Source organism: Gossypium hirsutum, chromosome A13 (genome assembly GCF_007990345.1).
Source record: "Gossypium hirsutum isolate 1008001.06 chromosome A13, Gossypium_hirsutum_v2.1, whole genome shotgun sequence".
NCBI lineage: Eukaryota > Viridiplantae > Streptophyta > Magnoliopsida > Malvales > Malvaceae > Gossypium > Gossypium hirsutum.
Genome location: NC_053436.1, coordinates 21,472,982 through 21,493,058, shown reverse-complemented (window position 1 = coordinate 21,493,058; position 20,077 = coordinate 21,472,982). Strand labels below are relative to the sequence as shown.

At 35.7% G+C, this 20,077-nt stretch overlaps 4 protein-coding genes and 2 pseudogenes across 14 annotated transcripts; 2 read left to right on the top strand and 4 right to left on the bottom strand.

The window, feature by feature from the left end:
- Positions 1–36: 36 nt before the first annotated feature.
- On the top strand, positions 37–2,221 carry LOC107902293 (myb family transcription factor PHL8). Of its 4 annotated transcripts, none has more exons than XM_041085180.1 (7): positions 54–461; positions 567–634; positions 763–839; positions 938–974; positions 1,074–1,149; positions 1,243–1,312; positions 1,428–2,221. In XM_041085180.1, exons 1-7 carry the CDS (start codon positions 430–432, stop codon positions 1,992–1,994), a joined length of 927 nt encoding a protein of 308 aa, XP_040941114.1. In that variant the 5' UTR covers positions 54–429; the 3' UTR covers positions 1,995–2,221. The 4 variants fall into 4 exon arrangements, with proteins under 4 accessions (XP_016683999.1, XP_040941114.1, XP_016683995.1 ...); XM_016828515.2 differs by having other exon boundaries at positions 124–461; positions 562–634; XM_016828510.2 differs by having other exon boundaries at positions 37–634; positions 1,246–1,312.
- Positions 2,222–4,241: 2,020 nt separating this feature from the next.
- LOC107902283 (E3 ubiquitin-protein ligase MPSR1-like) lies at positions 4,242–5,182 on the bottom strand (annotated as a pseudogene).
- LOC107902274 (extracellular ribonuclease LE) lies at positions 4,242–7,475 on the bottom strand. Its single transcript, XM_016828492.2, has 4 exons — positions 7,106–7,475; positions 6,852–7,010; positions 6,241–6,439; positions 4,242–6,130 (listed from the first exon to the last, which is right to left on the bottom strand). Exons 1-4 carry the CDS (start codon positions 7,217–7,219, stop codon positions 5,907–5,909), a joined length of 696 nt encoding a protein of 231 aa, XP_016683981.1. The 5' UTR covers positions 7,220–7,475; the 3' UTR covers positions 4,242–5,906.
- Positions 7,476–12,479: 5,004 nt separating this feature from the next.
- Positions 12,480–14,940, bottom strand: LOC107902223 (pentatricopeptide repeat-containing protein At2g02980, chloroplastic-like; annotated as a pseudogene).
- Positions 14,941–15,253: 313 nt separating this feature from the next.
- On the top strand, positions 15,254–18,102 carry LOC107902242 (uncharacterized). 8 transcript variants are annotated; one of them, XM_041085178.1, is made up of 7 exons: positions 15,254–15,392; positions 15,806–16,101; positions 16,198–16,260; positions 16,343–16,741; positions 17,199–17,305; positions 17,408–17,454; positions 17,704–17,878. In XM_041085178.1, the coding sequence occupies exons 2-6, from the start codon at positions 15,873–15,875 to the stop codon at positions 17,411–17,413; spliced, it is 804 nt and encodes a 267-aa protein (XP_040941112.1). In that variant the 5' UTR covers positions 15,254–15,392; positions 15,806–15,872; the 3' UTR covers positions 17,414–17,454; positions 17,704–17,878. The 8 variants fall into 8 exon arrangements, with proteins under 8 accessions (XP_040941112.1, XP_040941111.1, XP_016683971.1 ...); XM_041085177.1 differs by having other exon boundaries at positions 17,196–17,305; XM_016828482.2 differs by lacking the exon at positions 17,199–17,305 and having other exon boundaries at positions 17,686–18,073.
- Positions 18,067–19,842, bottom strand: LOC107902231 (amino acid transporter AVT1I). The gene is made up of 3 exons (XM_016828449.2): positions 19,652–19,842; positions 18,800–19,407; positions 18,067–18,670 (listed from the first exon to the last, which is right to left on the bottom strand). The coding sequence occupies exons 1-3, from the start codon at positions 19,791–19,793 to the stop codon at positions 18,158–18,160; spliced, it is 1,263 nt and encodes a 420-aa protein (XP_016683938.1). The 5' UTR covers positions 19,794–19,842; the 3' UTR covers positions 18,067–18,157.
- Between the last annotated feature and the right edge of the window lie 235 nt (positions 19,843–20,077).

Here is a 20,077-nt window from a genome sequence, read left to right as displayed (position 1 = left end):
AAGAATAAAAAAATTGTGTTGTATGAAGAAGGGGTAAAACATAAAAATAAAATAAAAACAAAACAAAACAAATAATAATGCTTTTTTTTCTCTTCTTTCGAGACTCAAATTTAATTGTGCACCACTCACTTTTATGATCTACTCGAAATAAATAAACACGAAAATTTATCAAATTTTCATCTAATATTTACCTATCTAAGCATCGAGAGCGTCTCCAAGCAAAACCTTGTGCCCTCTAAGATAGGCACAAGACAAATAAAAAGGGAAGTTAGTGTGAAATGAGGGAAAGGAAAGAGGCACAGCTAATGGCATATATTCCCTCCCCAATACAACCCCACCAACGTTTCCAGATATGGAGTGAGATCATAGGACAGCCCAACAACTCCAAAATTTATAAAAGAGAAACTCCATCTGCCGCATATTGAAAGCATGGTTTCTACTAAAAAAGGATCAAAAAACACGTAAGAAATTCGGTTTCCTGCCTGCCTCTCTTACATAAACTTGGTTCTTCAAAATACTCAAAATCAGAGAATGAATTTGGTTCTCTCTACTGATGCAAAGCCTAGGCTAAAGTGGACACCTGAACTTCATCAAAGATTTGTTGATGCAATCAATCAACTTGGAGGAACAGACAGTTAAGTAACACACTTTTTAGATATAACCTTAATCATATTATCATCTTATCTAATCATATTGTTATTTGTAAGAATATAATTTGTTGATTTTTTTTTTGTGTGTGTGTGTGTTTATTTCTGGGACCAGAAGCAACACCAAAGAGTGTGATGAGGGTCATGGGGATTCCTGGACTTACTTTGTATCATCTTAAAAGCCATTTACAGGCAATTTTCTCTTTCATTATATAATCATATCAGCACTCTTTTTTATCTAAATCCATTAGGGAATGGAAACAAGCTTTTTAACTGTATCTTACTTGCAGAAATACAGGCTGGGGAAAAGCCTTGGGAACAATACAGGTGGGATCAAGAATTCATTGTTTGTTATATATATTGTATATTCATATATTGAGTTTTACAACAGTATAAAAAAAATTTCCCTTTCATTCTTGGGGACAGATTACAAAGAGATACAGAGCAGTAATGGGAATTTCATTAGGGACACAAGTGATGGAATTCACGGGCAAATGAATGAGTAATAGTTATAAATTTGGATTCTAATTTCTGTCTTTTAGTAAATTTTTTTATGGAAATTTTAATAAAACAGTCTAATTATTGTGTTCATCAGAAGCTTGCAGATCCCTCAGGCTCTCCACATGCAGATGGAAGTACAACGAAAGCTTCATGAACAGATTGAGGTATATAATATATAAATGTATATATCTCCCATTTATACCAATTTCAGTTTAAATAGATGGTTTTCTGCTGATGATGCATCAAAGCATATCAATCAAGCTACTTTTCCATTTTCAGGTCCAGAGACATTTACAGCTAAGAATTGAAGCTCAAGGAAAGTACTTGCAAACAGTATTAAAGAAAGCACAAGAAACACTGGCTGGATATAGCTCCTCTTCTGCTGGTGCAGAACTTGCTAGAGCTGAACTCTCCCAACTGGTCTCAATGGTTAACACTGGCTGCACAAGTTCTTCGTTTTCGGAACTAACCGAAGTAGGAGGTTCAAGCATAATAGAAAGAAAACCAATGAGGGGTACTACATGTTCCATGGGGAGCTCACTGACATCTTCAGAAAGCTCAGGGCGAAATGACAAGGCACCTCTGGAAAATGGGAATATTTGTACCCAGAATGTTGAACTTTCCTTAATGGATTTTCTCCCAGAAAAAAAGCCTTTAATTAGTTGTGCAAGCAATCAAGCTAACGGAAAGAAAAGAAGTGTGAGTAAGGTTTCTGATGGTGTATGTGTTGAGCAACCACTAGCTAAAAGGTTAGAGCTTCCTGAAGAAGAAACTGGTGGTTGTTTAAGAAAGTCCGGATTCTTGGAATTATTTGATCTCAACAACCAATGCCACAATGACATCTAATCGGGTCCAAAAGCAATAGACTTGAACTGCAGGGAATAGATCAGCTCAATGGGCATGGTTTGGAACTTTTTAATGCATGGTTGTTGGTAATATAGTGTAAGCAGCGAATTTGATTATATTTAGAACCAATCTTCTGTGCATAAACCATGAATATTATCTGTATTGAACTTCAAGAACTTTTTAAAAGAATATTGATATCAAAGGAAGGCATGATGTTATATACTGTAGAGACAACCCGTCCTTTATTCTCTCTTTTAACTCGGAAAACTGATACTAAGCAAAATTCCCTATAATGTTTCGTTGAAGTTGCTTCGAAAACTCAAATTTCTGGTGATCGAGTCAGTCACCAATTTTCCTGAATCCAAAGTAAACTTGTATAGTTCATCTGCATCTCAATGCTTGTGGAATCTTTATGTTGTCCTTCAAAGCCTCAAGGTAAGGGTGTCTCTTTTAATGGCAGAATTTCCATGTGGAAGCCTTGAACACTCATTATAACAATATTATTAAACCTTCTTCATTGAAGGATAACATCCTTACATGACCTCAGATGTAAATAATGTCACTGCAGCTACCCCCCCTAGAAATTTTCGAGGTGGATCATCTTGGGGCTTCTCATTGATTCGAACTGATGACTTTATGTGACTTCGTATCAACATATGGTGTTAGGGACTGTAAGAGGGCACCAGGTGGTTCCCCAGCTATCAACGGGGCATTTTACAGCCGAGCTAAAGAGGATTTTGTCAGCTAGGCAGGCTGGGATTAAATGTTGGTTAAAGATGCTTATACATTAAGAGAACAAAGACTGATTGAAGTATAATTTATATATGGGGCATAGGACACCTCAGCTGTTCTTCTCAGGGCATCAAATCCCAAAAATATAGTTGTTTTTTGTTTTTGTTTTTTTTTTTGGCGAAAAACATACTGACTAAATTAACTTAAAAAAGCCGGAAATTAACAAGTACATCAATTGCAAGATCAATTGGTAAATCTTCGAGAATAACTTCAAACACCTGCAAATCAATACACCTAATTGTGGTCATCTTTGCAATACAATCTGCAATTTGATTTCTCTCCATTGGAATATGTTTATAGTTTTGTGTGTATCTTTCGCAGCAGAGCTGAAAAAGAATCTGACAAGTGACCATCTTGAATGGCTTTTAATTGTCTGAGTAGATCATAACCTTATAATGTTCCTTCTCTTGGATAAGGATCAAACCATTTAGAATACCTCAAAGTTTAGCATCAAACACGAAACAAGTACTAAGTATTAGTTAAATACAAGGATCCATTTCCCTCCTTACTTGTACATTGGCCCCCAGCAACAGCAGCCACGTATTCACCTTAACAGATCCATCAGTATATAGTTGAATCCAATTACCTGTCATAGGAAAGTCATGAGTAGTTTTAAAATGTCTTGTCAATCTGCCGCTATGAGCTAGTGAATATTGTTTTGCCTATCTCACAGAAGACTTAATAGTATTAGTGGGATTCCAAGCTAATCCTTAAAAGATAAAAGAGGTTTTTATTCGCTAAGCCAGCCCAAAAGTTACCAACCTTTGGCAACCAAATCGATGAGCATAATTTCATCTCCAATCATTCCTTAAGATCTCCTGTAAAGAACGTGCTTTGAAGTTCCGCTGGAACGACATGCCTCCAAACTTCGCTAGCCGTCGGACAGTCCCTAAGGACATGAATTAAATCTTCATCGCTAAGCCCACAAAAAAGGACACGAGCCATGTTGACCAATGCACCTCCTTAACCGTTCCATATTAGTGAGAAGACGTTTTGAATGCAGCAGTTGAAAAAAATCTTCTTTCATAGCAATGGTAAAGACAAGTTGGATGAAAAATTATTATTCTTCAACAGAGAGATTAGACTTATCACCACTACCTTCAAACCACTGTCTGCTTAATTTGAAATGTGCGTACTTAAAACTTTCTAACTGAGAAATGCTGTTATTGAAGGTTATCTGATTGCTTTAAACATAAGCAGGCAATGCTACTGAGAGCACAGTCCATGCCATAAGGTTCATGGAGGGAATGGATACCAGCAAGGCTCAAACATATGTTGTGTGGTTTTTTTTTATGCTGATTGCTGACAACAATTTCATACTAACTTAGTAAAATTAAGTAACATGTTCTTCAGGGTGCTTCTTTCTTCAGAGAATCACAATTTTCCTGGAAAATTCTTGTGCAAGAGAGGAAGTACAAAAATTATTCATGTTAAGAATCAATGTGCAAGGGATTGTTTGCACTAACAGAATAAATTTATTTATTTTCATTATAGATTTTAGGAAACGACAAGTATCTCTATGTGCAATATTTTCTCACAAAGATGGAAAAAGAAAATTGAAATGATGGGCAACAAGAAGAAAAAAATATCTTCACAAATCTTCTACCCCTCCATCTCATTATCAGTTGAAGGGACTTGATTGGAATCCCCAGTTCTCCTACTACCATCAAAAGATAGACTAACCCAAATCTCCCTTCTACTCCTCTCCTCATCTCTCTTCTTACCCATATCTTCTTCATCAACAGGCATCTTATACCTGCAAACAGGGCATGATCCATGAATTACAAGCCACTTCTGTATGCACTCATCATGAAACTTGTGCTTGCAAGGCATCTCCTTTACCACCTCACCAGGCTTCCACTCTTCCAAGCAAACAACACACTCCCCATCTTCACTTTCACCAATTTTCACACTTGGCATGGCTTCTATAGATGCTTTTGAAGCAGGCGGCTGGCCATCCTTGTTAGCCCAACCACGTAGCAAAGCCTCCAAATTCGGATCTCCTTCAACCACCACCATACCTTGAGTAAATGGGTTGACAAGGATTATCCTTTCACGTTGGGAAGTCGTTTCCTGTGAGGTTTCTTGATCTGGGTTTTCACTGTTTTCTCTGGAAACACTGTTGTTAGAGACACCAAGATAAAAGGGAGAAAGAAATAGAGGTCTCTGTGCCTCAACAACCTCTCAAACAAAGAAGAAATTTCAGGTGCTTCAGTTTCAGAAGCCATGGGAACTTATGAATCCGAGGGCAAAAAGAGAGACTTTCGAGGAAGAAATGAAACTTGAAACAAAGGTAAAAACTTCTTTTTAGTCCTAGGATGAATCAATGAATGAGAAGATGAATTTTTGGGGGGATATAATAAGAGATTCAGTGGAAGTGAAGAGCTAGGGAGCCCACAGAATTGAGATTGGTGAAGGTTGTGGAAGGATCTGGAATATTGATTACTGTATATCAATATACTAATTATTTTTTTGCTTTTCCTAATGATGCTTATCCCTTCAGACATGTAAAGGAAAAGTCATTTTCAGTTGAAGGAAGATATTTTTAGGAGGGCGCAGTTTTCAACGTTGATGCCAAATTCAATGTTGATTGAATGCCACTTGTCTTGTTGTCCACCTTCTCTTTGATATTTTCCCTTACATTTATTTAACCCAATGAGACCAGCAAAAAGGTTTGTTTTTCATTCTAGTTGTGTAAAGATTCTTCTTCAATGATCCAGATTTTTAAGCTCTTGGTATGGTATAGTGTAGAGTTTCTAAATCTTCTTCTGCCTTTTAGTTTGAACTTTCAATAGTTTAGACATGAATTCTTAGAAAAAAGAATGATAAAAAAAAACAGTTTAGACCATGATTAACCATAAAACTTTAGTAATTAAATTATTAGTTGCTTTAGAAAGGTGATCGACCATGATCAGATAAGATGTTTTGATTGAATAATTGCATAACTGTAAGTACTCAGTAAGGTTTTTGGCCTATGGGAGATTTGAAACTGATGTGTATGTCATCTGAACTCTAAAATGTTGGTCCACCTCAATGTAATCACAGGCCTTACATAAGAGGGACAAGATGATAAAATGCTGTAGTTTGAAATATATATATATAAATATATATCACCAGAATCTAAAAGGTAGGAAATTCCATCTCTGAAACACATTTTCCTTTGGAAAATACAGGGCATTCTATGAGGTTTGACCCCGAACTGTCCACACATAAATACACCTGGTAAAGCTGGCTGTTCCCCGATGAGTCTTCATTGCACTCGATCCATGGAGTATAACCAGTTCCATTTTTTATAGCATCTTTAATGTTGGCAAGGCTATAAGATCCTCCATCTGGAATGATTCCTGCAATGCCCACATTTTTTTTTTCCAATGAAGTAGTGTTGGAATAAAATTGCAGCAAGTGAAACTGATTTGAGAATGTGATTTGAGAGGTGTTAATTTCATGGATTTACCTACACTTTTTAGACTTTGGAGGATATTTGTTTGTTGTCTTAAGGTGAGAGCTGTTTGGAAGTAGCTATGTTGATCAAGGAGGGACTCGGAGCAGGTACCGTGTTTCTCCCATTCATGAGACCAAAAGCTTTCTCCACTGCTGCTTGGACAAGCTAGTGATGGCCAATTCCTCCTCATGCTACTGATGAGGTCCGCTATCTGGAGTTTCATAATATGTTAAGTTCAAAGACTTGGGCAGTTATTAAGAGATACAATTAAGTCATACTCTCTGAACTTTTCATTGAAACACATATTTAGATAAGTATAAATATAATCTTCCGAATATATGAGAAAACTTCAAACTTTTTTAAATGGCCATGTTAAATACATACTCATAATAATCAAACTTTCAACTTTTGTCAAAAATGTTATAACCCACTTTGCAATTTACTCGATCAAAATGTTGCCGACTTGGTCACAAACTTAGCCGGCCTAGATTCTTTGGAGTTATAACAATTCATTGGGGTTGACAAAAACAATGTGGTGACCATAGGCCTAGCTAGAACATTCAACATCATCTTCTACATCTCAGTACAACCAGAAAATGAAGATTTCTAACATGTTTAAATACCTCAGATTCATTAAAAGGATTGTTAGGATCACAGTTTTGAGGGTATGATCCATTTCTGTAATTAGGCCAAAGTCCATGAATGCTGAAATCAGCTGCAGGCTTCCCTGTTGTAGGGTAGCAACAACTAAACTTGTCTGAATCACAGTATGATCCTGGCCACTGCATCAACAGGGTAATTAAAATCTGACATGGACGAAGAAAATCAAAAGAATACCAGAAAAATAAATGATCTTATTAACAAACAAATCACTCACTTGTTCAACAAAGTAGAAGAAATCAAAACCCTTTGAAACACCAAGAATTGCCAGACACTGTAAAACTAAAAAATTGATCAAGGCTATACACTTGAACTTCATTTCCTTTTCCATCTCTCAGCCTGCTTTCCCTTTGTCTCAACAAATTAAAGTTTGAAGAGTTTTGAGAATGATATTACGTTGATAAACTGCTTTCGTAAGTACAAATGGAAGGCTTGTGGACGAGGAATCCCAAGCCAGATATGCTAAAGTTCAAAATGTGCTTATGTATTTAATGTTTTCCCAATAACTGCAATCTAGCAGCTCAATTACATGTTCATATTAATTCCATTTTTTATAATTTTTTTCCTTGTTTGGTATGTTTTTAATTACTACTATTTTAATTTAAGTCTCTTTTGTTTTATGTTATTAGAAAATATGGCCGAATGGTTGGAACAATTAAGAAATATTAATGCATTTATTCCATGACAGACAAAATACAAGTCTTAAAGTGTTTATATTGCCTTACCTGCAAAACCAAGCAAGATGTCTGACAGTTGGGTGCTTATGGGATATGACTTATAGCCTTGTGTTAAACATAACAGACGAATTTACATACATAACCGCTCACTTTTTTTTATGAGTTGAATAAATTCAAAGCACTATCGAAATTCATTGTTGAAATATGTGAAACCCATATATTCCGGGATATATATTTTTCTTTATCTTTTAGTAGTTTATTAGAATAAGGAGATTATTTTTTAAATTAGGTTAGGACTCTTTTCTCTATTTAAATTCAGTTCTTTAGCTAATAAAAGACTAGAACGATTTTATTAAATGTTCTTTTGAAAACTTTTATGGCATTTGAGCTAGGTTAAATCTCTAGTAACATCATAGTTAAAACAGTCTTCACTAGAGATAAAAAATCCAGCAATCAAACAGAGGTAGAAAGTTCTACCGTTGAACAACTACTGAGAGTACAATGACTCAAGGGACAGAAGCGTCTCACCTCTCTTTTCAGCTAACATCTCACACGTTGAATGGCAAGAATTATATGAAATGGTCACAATCTGTAAAGTTAGTAATTGATGGGAGTGGCAAGCTAGGTCATTTAATTGGAGAAGTCAAGTAACCACAGGTAGGCGATCCAAATATGAGCAAGTGGAGGTCAAAAAATTCAATGATAATTGCGTGACTTATTAATTCCAGGGAAGCATCCATAGGTAAACCTTTTCTTTTTCTCCAAACTGTTAAAGATGTTTGGGAAGCTGTGAAAGACACCTATTCAGATTTAGAAAACGCTTCACAAATCTTTGAGTTAGAATAAAAACTCTGGAAAGCTAGACAAGGAAAAAGAAAGTTACTTTTTATTATAATGAGATGATGTCTCTTTGGCAAGCACTGGATCAATGTTATAATGATGAATAGGAGTGTCCAAAAGATGGTGTAAAAGCTATGAAAAAAGAAGAGAATGAACGAGCTTATTTATTTCTGACTGGTTTATATAAAGAATTTGATGAAGTGAGATCTCGGATCTTAGGGAAAAAAAAGGGCTTCCAAGACTTCGTGAGATTTTTTCTGAGGTTAGAAAAGATGAGACAAGAAGAAAAGTAATGTTAAGGCCAAGATTTGAAGCTAATGATGATAATTTTGCTCTTATAACTGTTAAAAATATTTATGCTAGTGAAAAAAAAACCCTTGGTGCGATCACTGCAAAAAATATTGGCACACTTGAGAAACGTGTTAAAAGCTCCATAGAAAATCGACGAATGGAAAAATGAAAAGTGGCAATGGTCGTGGTTCACAATCAAGGGAGAGCTAAGCTTTCCAAACAACTAATGAAAATTATAAGGACCAAAGTTCTCTAGAATGGTTTCCATTTACTAAGGAACAATTAGAGCATCTACACAAGCTTTTTCAATCACCACAATTTTGAATGAATTCTTTTGTTCTTAATTCATCCAATAATCCTTCTTCCTCCTTTGCCCAATCAAGTACTGATTTTTTTTTTGTGTCAAGTCTTGTAAAACAAACACGTGTATCGTTGATTCTGGAGCTAGCGATCATATGACTAGTAGTCATTTTCTTTTCTCAACTTACACTCCTTGTGTAAGAAATAAAAAGATCAAAGTAGCAGATGGGTCATTCTCGGCAATAGCCGAGAAAGGCACTGTTAAAATTTTGTTTGTCTTGATTTTGCATGGTGTTTTATATGTGTTAAATTTAGCTTGTAATCTCATATCGGTCAGTAAATTATCTCATTCCTCGAATTGTCATGTTATATTTGACTCATCTATTGGCAGTACTAAAGAATCTAGTGGAATTTACTTCCTTGATTATGACCATCTAAGTCAACCAACAACTATTTTATGTTTAAATTATGTTTCTAGTTTTGATAAGGTTATAATTTGACATTATAGGCTTAGACATCCCAATTTTTACTATTTAAGATTTTCGTTACCTGATCTATTTAAAAATAAAAATCCTTCTTCATATCATTGTGAATTTTGTGAATTAGCTAAACATCATCGGTCAATCTTTCCATTTCAAAAATATAAAGCTTTCAAATCTTTTTCGTTAATTCATAATGATGTTTGGGGACCTTCGAGAGTCTTAACTTTTTCAAGAAAATGTTGGTTTGTCACATTTATTGATGATTATACTCGTATTTGTTAGGTGTTTTTATTAAAAGATAAGTCTGAAGTTAAAAATGTGTTTCAGTCTTTTTATGCTATGGTGAAAACACAATTTGGTGTGAGAATAAAAGTATTTCAAAGTGACAATGGTAGGGAATTTTTTAGTGACCAGTTATGTGTTTTCTTAACCAAACATGGAATAGTTCACCAAGACTCTTGTACAAATACACCACAACAAAATGGGATTGCAGAAAGAAAAAGCCGACGTCTTTTAGAAGTAACTAGAGCCTTGATGTTCATTAGTCAGGACCATGTTATCTTTGGGGCGAAGCCTTGTTAACAGCTACATATCTTATTAATAGAATGCCTAGTAAGACTCTAAACTATAGAACTCATTTCCGTCTCTTTAAAGATAACTTTCCTAACTCTAAATTGATCACAAATTTATCTGTTTGAGTTTTTGGGTGTAGTATTTTTGCTCATCTTCACAACCAAGGTAAACAAGATCTTAAGAAAAAAATGCTTCTTTGTTGGCTATGCTTCTAATAAAAAAGGTTACAAATGTTATGATCCAATTGATAGGAAGATTATTGTTACCATGGATGTCATACGTTTTTTAAAACACAATCTTACTTTGATTCTAATCTTCAAGGAGAGAATTATAGTAAGGAAGCTTCTATAATTGATCAAGAAAATACTAGGAATATACAACATAGGGATTCTAATAATGAGGAAGACGAATTTATGATTAATAAAGAAATTAATGATGTTAATGTTGTTAATAAAAATGAGTATGAAAGTGCAGAGTCTGATCACGAGAATAAAGAACAAACAAAGGAGTTAATTGTTTACTCAAGAAGAAACAGAAATCAAGAAAGTGGAATCCACCAGATTCATCACCAAGAATCCGACCCGCAAGATCTTGTCAAAAGTCCAGGTAAAGCTCATATTCCAACCAATGAATTTTCTGATTTAGATATTCTAATTGCTAAAAGAAAAGGTGTTAAAAATGTTGTCAAACGTGTCTAACTTTGTGTCCTATAAGGCCTTGTCTTCAACATTCTCAGCCTTTGTTTCGTGTCTCGATACTATGAAAATACCTAAAAATGTGAAAGATGTTTTACAGGTTCCTAAGTGGAATGAGACTATTTTAGAGAAGATGCGCGCTTTTGAAAAAATAGGTACATGGGAAACAGTGGAATTACTTGTAGGGAAAAAATAGTATGCTGTAAATGGGTATTCACAACCAAATTCAAACGGGATGAATCTTTATACAAAGTTCGATTGGTGACTAAAGGATACACTCAAACATACGGGATAAATTATCTTGAAACATTTGCTTTAGTAGCCAAATTAAATTCTGTTAGAGTTCTTTTATCAATTGCTATTAATCTTGATTAGTTTTTACAGCAGCAAGATATGAAGAATACTTTTCTAAATAGGAAACTTGAAGAAGAAGTTTACATGGATCATTCTCCAAGTTTTGAAGAAAAATTTGGAACTTGAGTATGTAAGCTTAGAAAATCTTTGTATAGTCTAAAACAGTCTCCTCAAGTTTGGTTTGAACAGTTCACTCAAGTTGTTAAAAAAAAAAGTTACTTACAAGGGCAAGTTGATCACACAATTTTCTATCGACACTCACAAAGAGGTAGAATAACAGTTATTATAGTTTATGTCGATGATATCATTCTTACAAGAGATGATGTGGCTGAAATAAGGCGTTTCAAGGAGCATCTAACATTGGCGTTTGAGATCAAATACTTGGGTCCTTTGAAATACTTCCTTGGAATGGAAGTTACTCGATTAAAGAAAGGTCTTGTGGTCTCTCAGAAAAAAAAATATGTGATTGATCTTTTAAAAAAGCTGGGATGAGTGGTTGCCACCCAACTGACACACTAATTGATCCAAATGTAAAATTCGAAAATAAAAAAGGTCAATTAGTTTATAAAGGATAGTACCAACAATTAGTTGGTAAGTTAATTTACTTATCACATACAAGGCCAGACATAGCTTTTGCAATGAGTTTAGTGAGTCAATTTATGCACTCCCCAATAGAAGAATATGAAGAAGCACTGTTTCAAATTCTGAGATACTTGAAGAGTTCATCTAGAAAGGGCTTATTCTTCAAGAAATCCAAACAAAGAGGAATTGAAGCTTATACAGATGCATACTGGGCAGGCTCAATAACAAATAGAAGATCTACATCATGATACTGTACATTTTTTTGGGGAAACCTTGTGACTTGGTGAAGCAAAAAACAATGTGTTGCAGCAAGAAGTAGTGCAAAGGCTGAGTTTAGATCAATGGCTCAAGGAATTTATGATATGATGTGGTTAAAAAGAATTATGGAAGAGCTGAGGAAACCAATAACTTCACCAATGAAGTTGTACTGTGATAGCAAAGCTTTCATTAGTATTGCTCACAACCCAATCCAACATGACAGAACTAAACATGTTGAGATTGATAGACACTTTATTAAGGAGAAAATTGAAGAAGGCCATGTGTGCATGCCATTTGTTCCTTCAAAACAACAGATTACTGACATACTCACCAAAGGGCTCTCTAAGACAAGCTTTGATTTTCTTGTAAGCAAATTGGGCACGATTGATATATATGCACCAACTTGAGAGAGGGTGTTAAAATATGTGAAACCAATATATTTTAATAGTTTATTAGAATAAGAAAATTATTTTCCAAATTAGGTTAAGACTCTTTTCTCTATTTAAATTCAATTCTTTAGTTAACAAAAGACAGAACAATTTTATTAAATGCTCTCTTAAAAACTTTTATTCACGTGTCATAATAAGTGAACTAAGGAATTATTCATTGTAATTCACAAACTCCTTCATGATGTTATTCATGGAATCAAGGAATTACAATGAATGAAACATAAAAGGTATGCCTTTACATTAGCAACTATATTAAGGAGTGCATACAATGAGAATTTTTGAAATGCAGTAGTCATTGGTAGTCCCAAGAAGTGAAACCACTAGGATCCCTATTGCCATCCTCTATAAAAGCTGTTATTGGAAAATTATTTGGGATATGAAACAAAATGCTATATAATCGGTTTAGTACTTGCACTATGTGTAGAAGTAATATTAAGTTGTTGATTATAAATCAAAACTTGCAACTAAATGCTTTTACCTACTCATAGCCTCAGACTTCAGTAAAACTGCATAACTGTAGCTTAGGATTTCCACTGAACAAAACAGCTTATAGAAAGGAAATAACTGAAATCAACCCAGGGAGACCCTGCAGCTCTTCATCCTTTTTACAAGGCACAAATCATGACCAATGAATCGTCAGTTAAAACACTGTAGTAGTTAGCGTGATTCAAGGAATTGTGCTTCGCTAGTGATAATCTGGACATTGAGTTCAACCATCTGTCACCAGAAATCGCCACAAGAGCACTTTCCATTCCTGAAGTGATGGAATCGTTGGACATCTCTGAGTATTATTTGCCTATCAAAGATTTGTGATATATGTTTAGCAGCAGAATGGCAATCCCCGCAAACTCGTAGGTTCTTTACCACGCGAATTGTTGATCCAGGGGGAGTGTTTAGGAGCCCATAACCAATGGCCAATTTCTCACTATGATATCTAAGTGAAATTTCTTTCTCTGCTTCACCCATTTCTGCATGAAAAACTAGAGAGGTATCAGGTACATAACCAACCATCTTCAATTCCTTCATTAACTCATCAAGTGCCTTGTGAAGAGATGTTGAAATGGTATTCACCCCATCCCCAGAGAAGAATTCATGCACTACATTGTCCATCTCTATGGAACTACAACCAGGAACTTTTACCACCCCTCTATCATTCATCAATTTCCTTAGGAAATCCACATCTTCCCATCTCCCAGCTCTTGCACACAAGTTGGATAAGATCACATAATCTCCACCATGAGAGTCATCTAGTTCAAAAATTCGTTCAATTACCCTTTTCCCAAGTTCCACATCACCATGACTACTACAAGCAGCTAATAATGTTCGCCATAATATTGGGGTAGGCTTGATTGGCAATTCATCAATGAACTTATAAGCCTCATCTAAGTTTCCCGTTCGACCAAGTAAATCAACCATACACCCATAATGCTTAATACCCGGAATAATGCTATATTTATCACTCATACTAGAAAAAAACCTCCAGCCTTCATCCACAAGTCCATTATGACTACAAGCATATAAGAGACCTAAAAACGTGATCTCATCAGGTTGTACCCCTGCCTTTCTCATCTCTTCAAATGTTTCAATAGCTTTATAACCCTTCCCATGAGTTGCATATGCCACAATCATTGCTGACCAAGCCGGTGTATCCCTGATACACATGTTCTCAAAAACACAAATTGCATCCTCCAAGCTCCCACACTTTGCCGATAAGAGCAGTGCTTACTTTAATATTCTTATCAAGTCCATTTTTTTTAACATATTCATGCATCCACTTCCCCAAATCCAACGCTCCTAACAAAGCACAACAAGACAGAACACTTAACATAGTAACATCAGTAGGCTTCAAACTTTTAACTTGCAATTCACGAAACAGTGACAAGGCTTCATTTGGTCTGCTACATTTAGCATAACCAGTAATAATAGCATTATAAGAAATAACACAAGGGTCCAACATCTTATCAAAGACCCTGCGAGCCGAATCCACATCATTACACTCAGTATACATACTAATAAGGCTGGGGCATATGTAAATATTATGATTAAGCCCAAGTTTAATGACAAGGCAATGAATTTGTTTACCTTCTTTCAAGGCTTTAGCACTTGAACAAGCTTTAAGAACAGAAGGGAAAGTGTAGTCATCAGGCAGGAAGCCAAAGGAAAGAAGCTGAGAAAAGAGGGGAATGGCTTGGATTGGGGTATTGGAACGTGAATAGCCACGAGCCATGGTATTGAAAAGGACAACATCTGGTTGGGATATATTGTCAAACAGCTTGTGGGCATATTCCATGGAGTTAAAAGTTGGGCTCTTGGTGCAGAAATTGATGAACTTGGTGAGGAAATTGAGGTCATTTTGGAGATGGGTTTTGATTGTAAAGGCTTGGATTTGTTTCAGTTCTTTCAAAGAGGTGCACTTGGGTAGAAGAGAAAGAGGGTTTTGGGGTGGGTTCAGGGTCTCAAATCTTGAGATTTTCTCATTGAATTTTGATTTTGGAGGAGAAATAGAAGTTATTGGAGATGGGACAGTTGCCATTGCAACAAACAAATGCATGAAAGTGGAAACTATTTTTTTGGTTCAAAGGTTTGTGGAGGGAAGCCAAAACAAATAAAGATAAGAGCTTTACCTTTTTTGTAATGAAAACAATATTCAAATGCATTCATGTATACTTATCCAAAAGTAACAACCATTAATTCGATGCCACGTAACTAAATTGTATAATCTTTTGGTACAACTTAACACACGCTAAACTGTGTGCAAAGACGTTGAATTGAAATGGGCAAAGCTAAGTATGAATCCTTCGACTCCCCTAGACACTCAAGTTTAGAGTGTTTATGAGCCCCCCCAAAAAAACAAAGTTTCAAGAGTTTTTAGATTCCTAGGAAGACTCCTTTTTTAGGGTTTTTGGCCAAAAATTTTAGGGTTCACTTACAATATTTTATTCTTTGATATTTTCCATTTTTCGTCGTCACATTGTCTCTTCATTCTATAAAAACGTACTTCTGGTAATACCCAGAAATCCTTCTCTCTTTTTTTTTTCCTTTTATTCTCTTCTTCCCATTTATCTATATGCATTTACTTGTCTTTTCTTTCTTTAACCCATTTGGGGTTTTTTTTTTAATTATTTTCAGATGAACCTTATTATAAATATGTTTGGTCTTGTCTATTCTGGTGAAAATGTTAAACTTGACAATGGTATTTTAAATGCTTTCCTGTTTCTAATGGTTCCAAATGCAAGTGGGATTGTGTTTTATTGCATCTTTAGATTCATATTTTTTGTTTAACCATATCCTTAAACATTGTTGTAAGGCTAACTGTGTTTCAACTGTTTTGAAATGCCTTGTTGATGCTAGCTAGCTTTACCATGAGAGTTGCTTTTCTTTTTTTTTAACTATGCTTAACTATTCCTGGAAAACAGATGATGATGGATAGTTACTAGCTAGATAGTTTTCTTTCCCATTGTTTCTTGCTGCAAAAAATTGGAAATGACAATCAAACAGAGGCAATATTGTCGTGATGTTTCCCAACAAAAGCAGATTGTGGTGTCTGAATGTCGGAAAGAAAGGATAAGTGAAGAAATGAGCCTTAAGTTTGAAGGAAAATTAACTGAGGGAAGCAATAACCAGTTGTTGATTCTTGCAAACTTTGCTGAACTAATATCTGAATCTGAGTACATCTTACCTACAGTACATGAAAATCCTCAAAATGATGAAGGTTAGTGCCTCAAACTTTGGAAAATGTTTTGATTTGTTTCGATTTAATAGGTATATGGTTCATATTATGTCATTAATAATCCATGGTCCGTGTTAGATTCTAGTATGGAGGCTCAAAATTTGCAAGAAAACGCTGACGATGTTATGGCTAAGAGTAGTGGTACAACTCTCATCCAGCTCCCAACAATCTCATTGTTTTAGTAACATTCTTATCTGATTTTTATATTATTTTACTCTTTCAGATAAGAATTGGGGTGAAGCTGATGAAATGCCCCCAATTTCTCATGATAGAAATGAAAGGGATGGATCTCATGGTGAAGGGACAGTGCCGCGGTTAAGTCATATTAGACGTCAAGCCCGTCTTAAAATCCAGTCATTCATGAAACAGAGCATCCAAGAGGATAGTTATAGGACCTTGCAGGGAAGTAAAATGCGCCTGACTCAAATTCGTCGTCAAGCTCGGTCTGGAAACCATATACCTCGGCTAAACATTAGTGCAGTATGTTCACATGGCAAGTTGCTAGGAGGGATAACACGGTTGAGTCAGATACGGCGTGAAGCTCGGTCTAAAAACAATTGCTCACGACAAGAAGAAACTGGAGAGCCTATGCATGTGCAATTGGATTGCCAATTTCATGAAGGTAATATATTAGGATAGTTATAGAGAGGACAATGAAGGTTTGCTTGTAATGAGTATGCTTTAAGTTTCTGCAATAGCAATTCATTGTTTTTCCAGCTAGACCAAAACAATGCCAAGCAATAGGCGCATAGCAATAAAGAAAAATTGTCTTCAATGACCTATGAACTTCGAGCACCTTGCACTCACAAAGTGTGTCCAGATTTTTTGTTCAGGCAAAGCAGGTCTATGATCAAGCTTTTAGAATTTCATGTTAACCCATTGATACGATTTGGTGGAAATGTGTGATATTGCTTGAATGAGCTTCCTCTTGTAATTGCTAGTTTTGTGAGCAACTGTGCCATCTTTTTCACAAAATCGTACACCCGTATGCCACTAATTGATGATTATTGCGAATTTCACACTTTTCCTTTTAGGTGTTAAACAGTATTTGCACTAATATCCATGGTCATTTACAGTAGATTCTGATAATGTGGACAAGATGATGCTTGAGAAAGGACAGCTACGCTTAAGTCAATTAAGACGCAAAGTTCGTTCAGGCAATGTAGATTTGGTTGCACCTACAGATGTGGGGAATACTGTATAACTGAAATCTGTGCATATATATATTTTGCTTTTAATGCAATCGACATCATTCCCTGATTCTAAGTCATTAATGCATCAATTACAGAACTAATATACAAGTTCAGCTCAGATATTTTGACTATGAAACTAGAGGTAAATCCTTCTGCTTCCATTTAGAAAAAGGTTCTAATTTTCTCTCCTTTTGCTTTTCCTCCTTATAACTCACTGTATGACATGGAATCTTGGCTAATTAATACTTTTTTTGTCATTGACATGCTCTGAAATCAAAGCCTACAATATTCACTCATTATGGAACCTACTGCAAAACATCTAACATCAAAAGTGGACAATGTTGGATGCATAAATTTACTAACATCTTCACAGTATTCTTAAAATTTTCAGTTTGATTTCGATGATGGAGCAAACAGCGAAATTTTGACCCCCCAAGTTGCATTACTTGTAAAGAAAGGAGTCATTGCTTTTGAAGTTTGATGTTTGAGGTTAGAATATCAACAGGTGTGAAGCTCCATTCCTAGGTCATCCTATGTTCATTCAATCACAATGACCTGTCCCCCCCCCCTCCCCGGCGTAAAGCAAAGATAATTGCTTATAGTTGATTATTATAGATTGGAATGGAACTTATATTTCTTTCTCCTTTTACTTCCTCTGCTTTTTTAGTCTTTTGTTCCATGATCTAAGCTTCTATACCATATTCTCCAAATCATCGGAAAATGGAGTAAACTCGAGAATCCTGAACATTGGAAATGCTTTAATCTTTATATACTCGTATTATTGCTTATCAAACTGTTAGTTCCCATCTGACATAAAGCTTGGGGCTAGTATCTATTTGGGTAATTCACAGATGGTTAACAATTTGCTTTATGGAAGTAAAGGTTCCAACTACACCTATGAATAACCCAGCCACCAAAATTGCTACAATTATTATCAGTTCTAACCCCATTTTTCGAGCAGCTTTGTTAAGTTTAAGATAACACAGGCACGGCAGCAACATAGATGCAGTGACACTCAAGAACGATCCTATAAATGCCATCACGTAGCCAAAAAATGGGATGGTTAAGGCAACAATCACTGTGCTGATCACTAGTGCAGTTCTAATGAGGATGCTTAGTGACCTGCTGTTGCGAAAGAGGGATGTTTCTTCGATCGCAGTTGTAATTGGAGTGGTTATGATAGCATATTTCGTCAGGGGATTGATTAGAGTAGTATAAATTGCTATTTTTGTGCTCATCTTTTTTATGGGAAGATTTAATGTCACTTGAGACTTCAGATGTTCTCCAAACATCAGGTAGCCCATGACAGCCATCGATCCGTAGTTGATCGTGCTTGTGATGAAGCAAACAAGTAAAACCTGCAACGAAAAACAGAAAGGTGCATGAGTTTATTTTCCCTGAAAACTTGATGCAACTCTTAACTATCAGTAAATCAGGAAAGAATTGCGTCAATCTTTATGTAGAACTCCATGATATCACTTTCTTGCCTTGGAGAATTTGCTTCTATCTTTCATTGAGCTGCATAACGTAGGGAAAACTGCATGGCCACAATAACAAAAAGCAAACATGCTTATGGCAATAGGCATTCCCTTCCAATTCAAAACCGAATCATTTTCATGGAACCCCACTTTATCTACTGCTCCCACCCAAAAGATGCAGATAACAAGAATGAAAGAAGCTAACACCCCACCAGCAGAAACATAGGCAAGTAGAGCCAAACTCTTCAACCATGTAGTTGGCAGAACTATGAGGGAAGTCAACATAACAAAGGCTTGTTTTCCTCTGATTTTCAGCCCGGCAACTTTAAATGCCGTGTTTGGAAACAGCTTGTCCAGATTGTCACCTTCTAATATCAGAAACTCAACTGCAACCAAATACAACTCGACATACATGAACACGGATACGATAGCTCTCCCCTTATACCCAAAAGCACGCTCACCTATATCGGGGTAGGTTTTGATGAGGGGATGCGTATCCATACAACGTCGTAGAAGTAATCCTGTGTACCAACAGAGAACAGCTACCAGGAAAAGAAGCAATAAGCTTAGCCATCCCCCTTGAGCAAGTGCGTATGGAATTGACAGTATCCCAACGCCTGAGTTGTAGAATTCAAAGATATAGGTTATTTAAATGTTAATTGACCAATGGAAAGGGATTAAAGGATTCATGTAGTAGAGACATCTAATGGAACTGAATCTTTATTTGATCAAGCTGTTATATTTTATTACTAGACTCCTATTCTAAAGATGATTCGTTCTTCAAATTCTTTGGGTTTGTTTAATATACTACAAAGAAGCATGAGAAGAAAACCTTTAAATTACAAAGAGGAAGAGAGGAACCTGATAAGGCATTGAGACCATTGAAACAAGTTCTAAAGAAGCTGGTGCCTTTGGTTGGTTGCTGTGGCTGTTGAACCTCATTTTGGCTCTCTAATTTCCCTGCCTTTGTGAAGTCCATCTTGTGACATTCATAAACCCACATTGTTGGACAATATATATATTATATGACCAACAAGCTATGATGTTACTTGTGGATGGTGACAAGTATATGCACCTGCATTAATTTCTTGGTTTGTGAGAGGAGTAAGTGAAGATGACTAGATGGCCATTCAACTTTAATAGGAAAAAGCAGTTCCTTACATTAAGGTGATAAATACATTTTAGCTTTCAAAAGAAAAAACCCACTCACATGCCAACATTTGTGCTTTGACACATTAGTTCCCTCTTTTTGCTTCTTCAATGTTGTTGTTTAATGAGGTTAGGCTT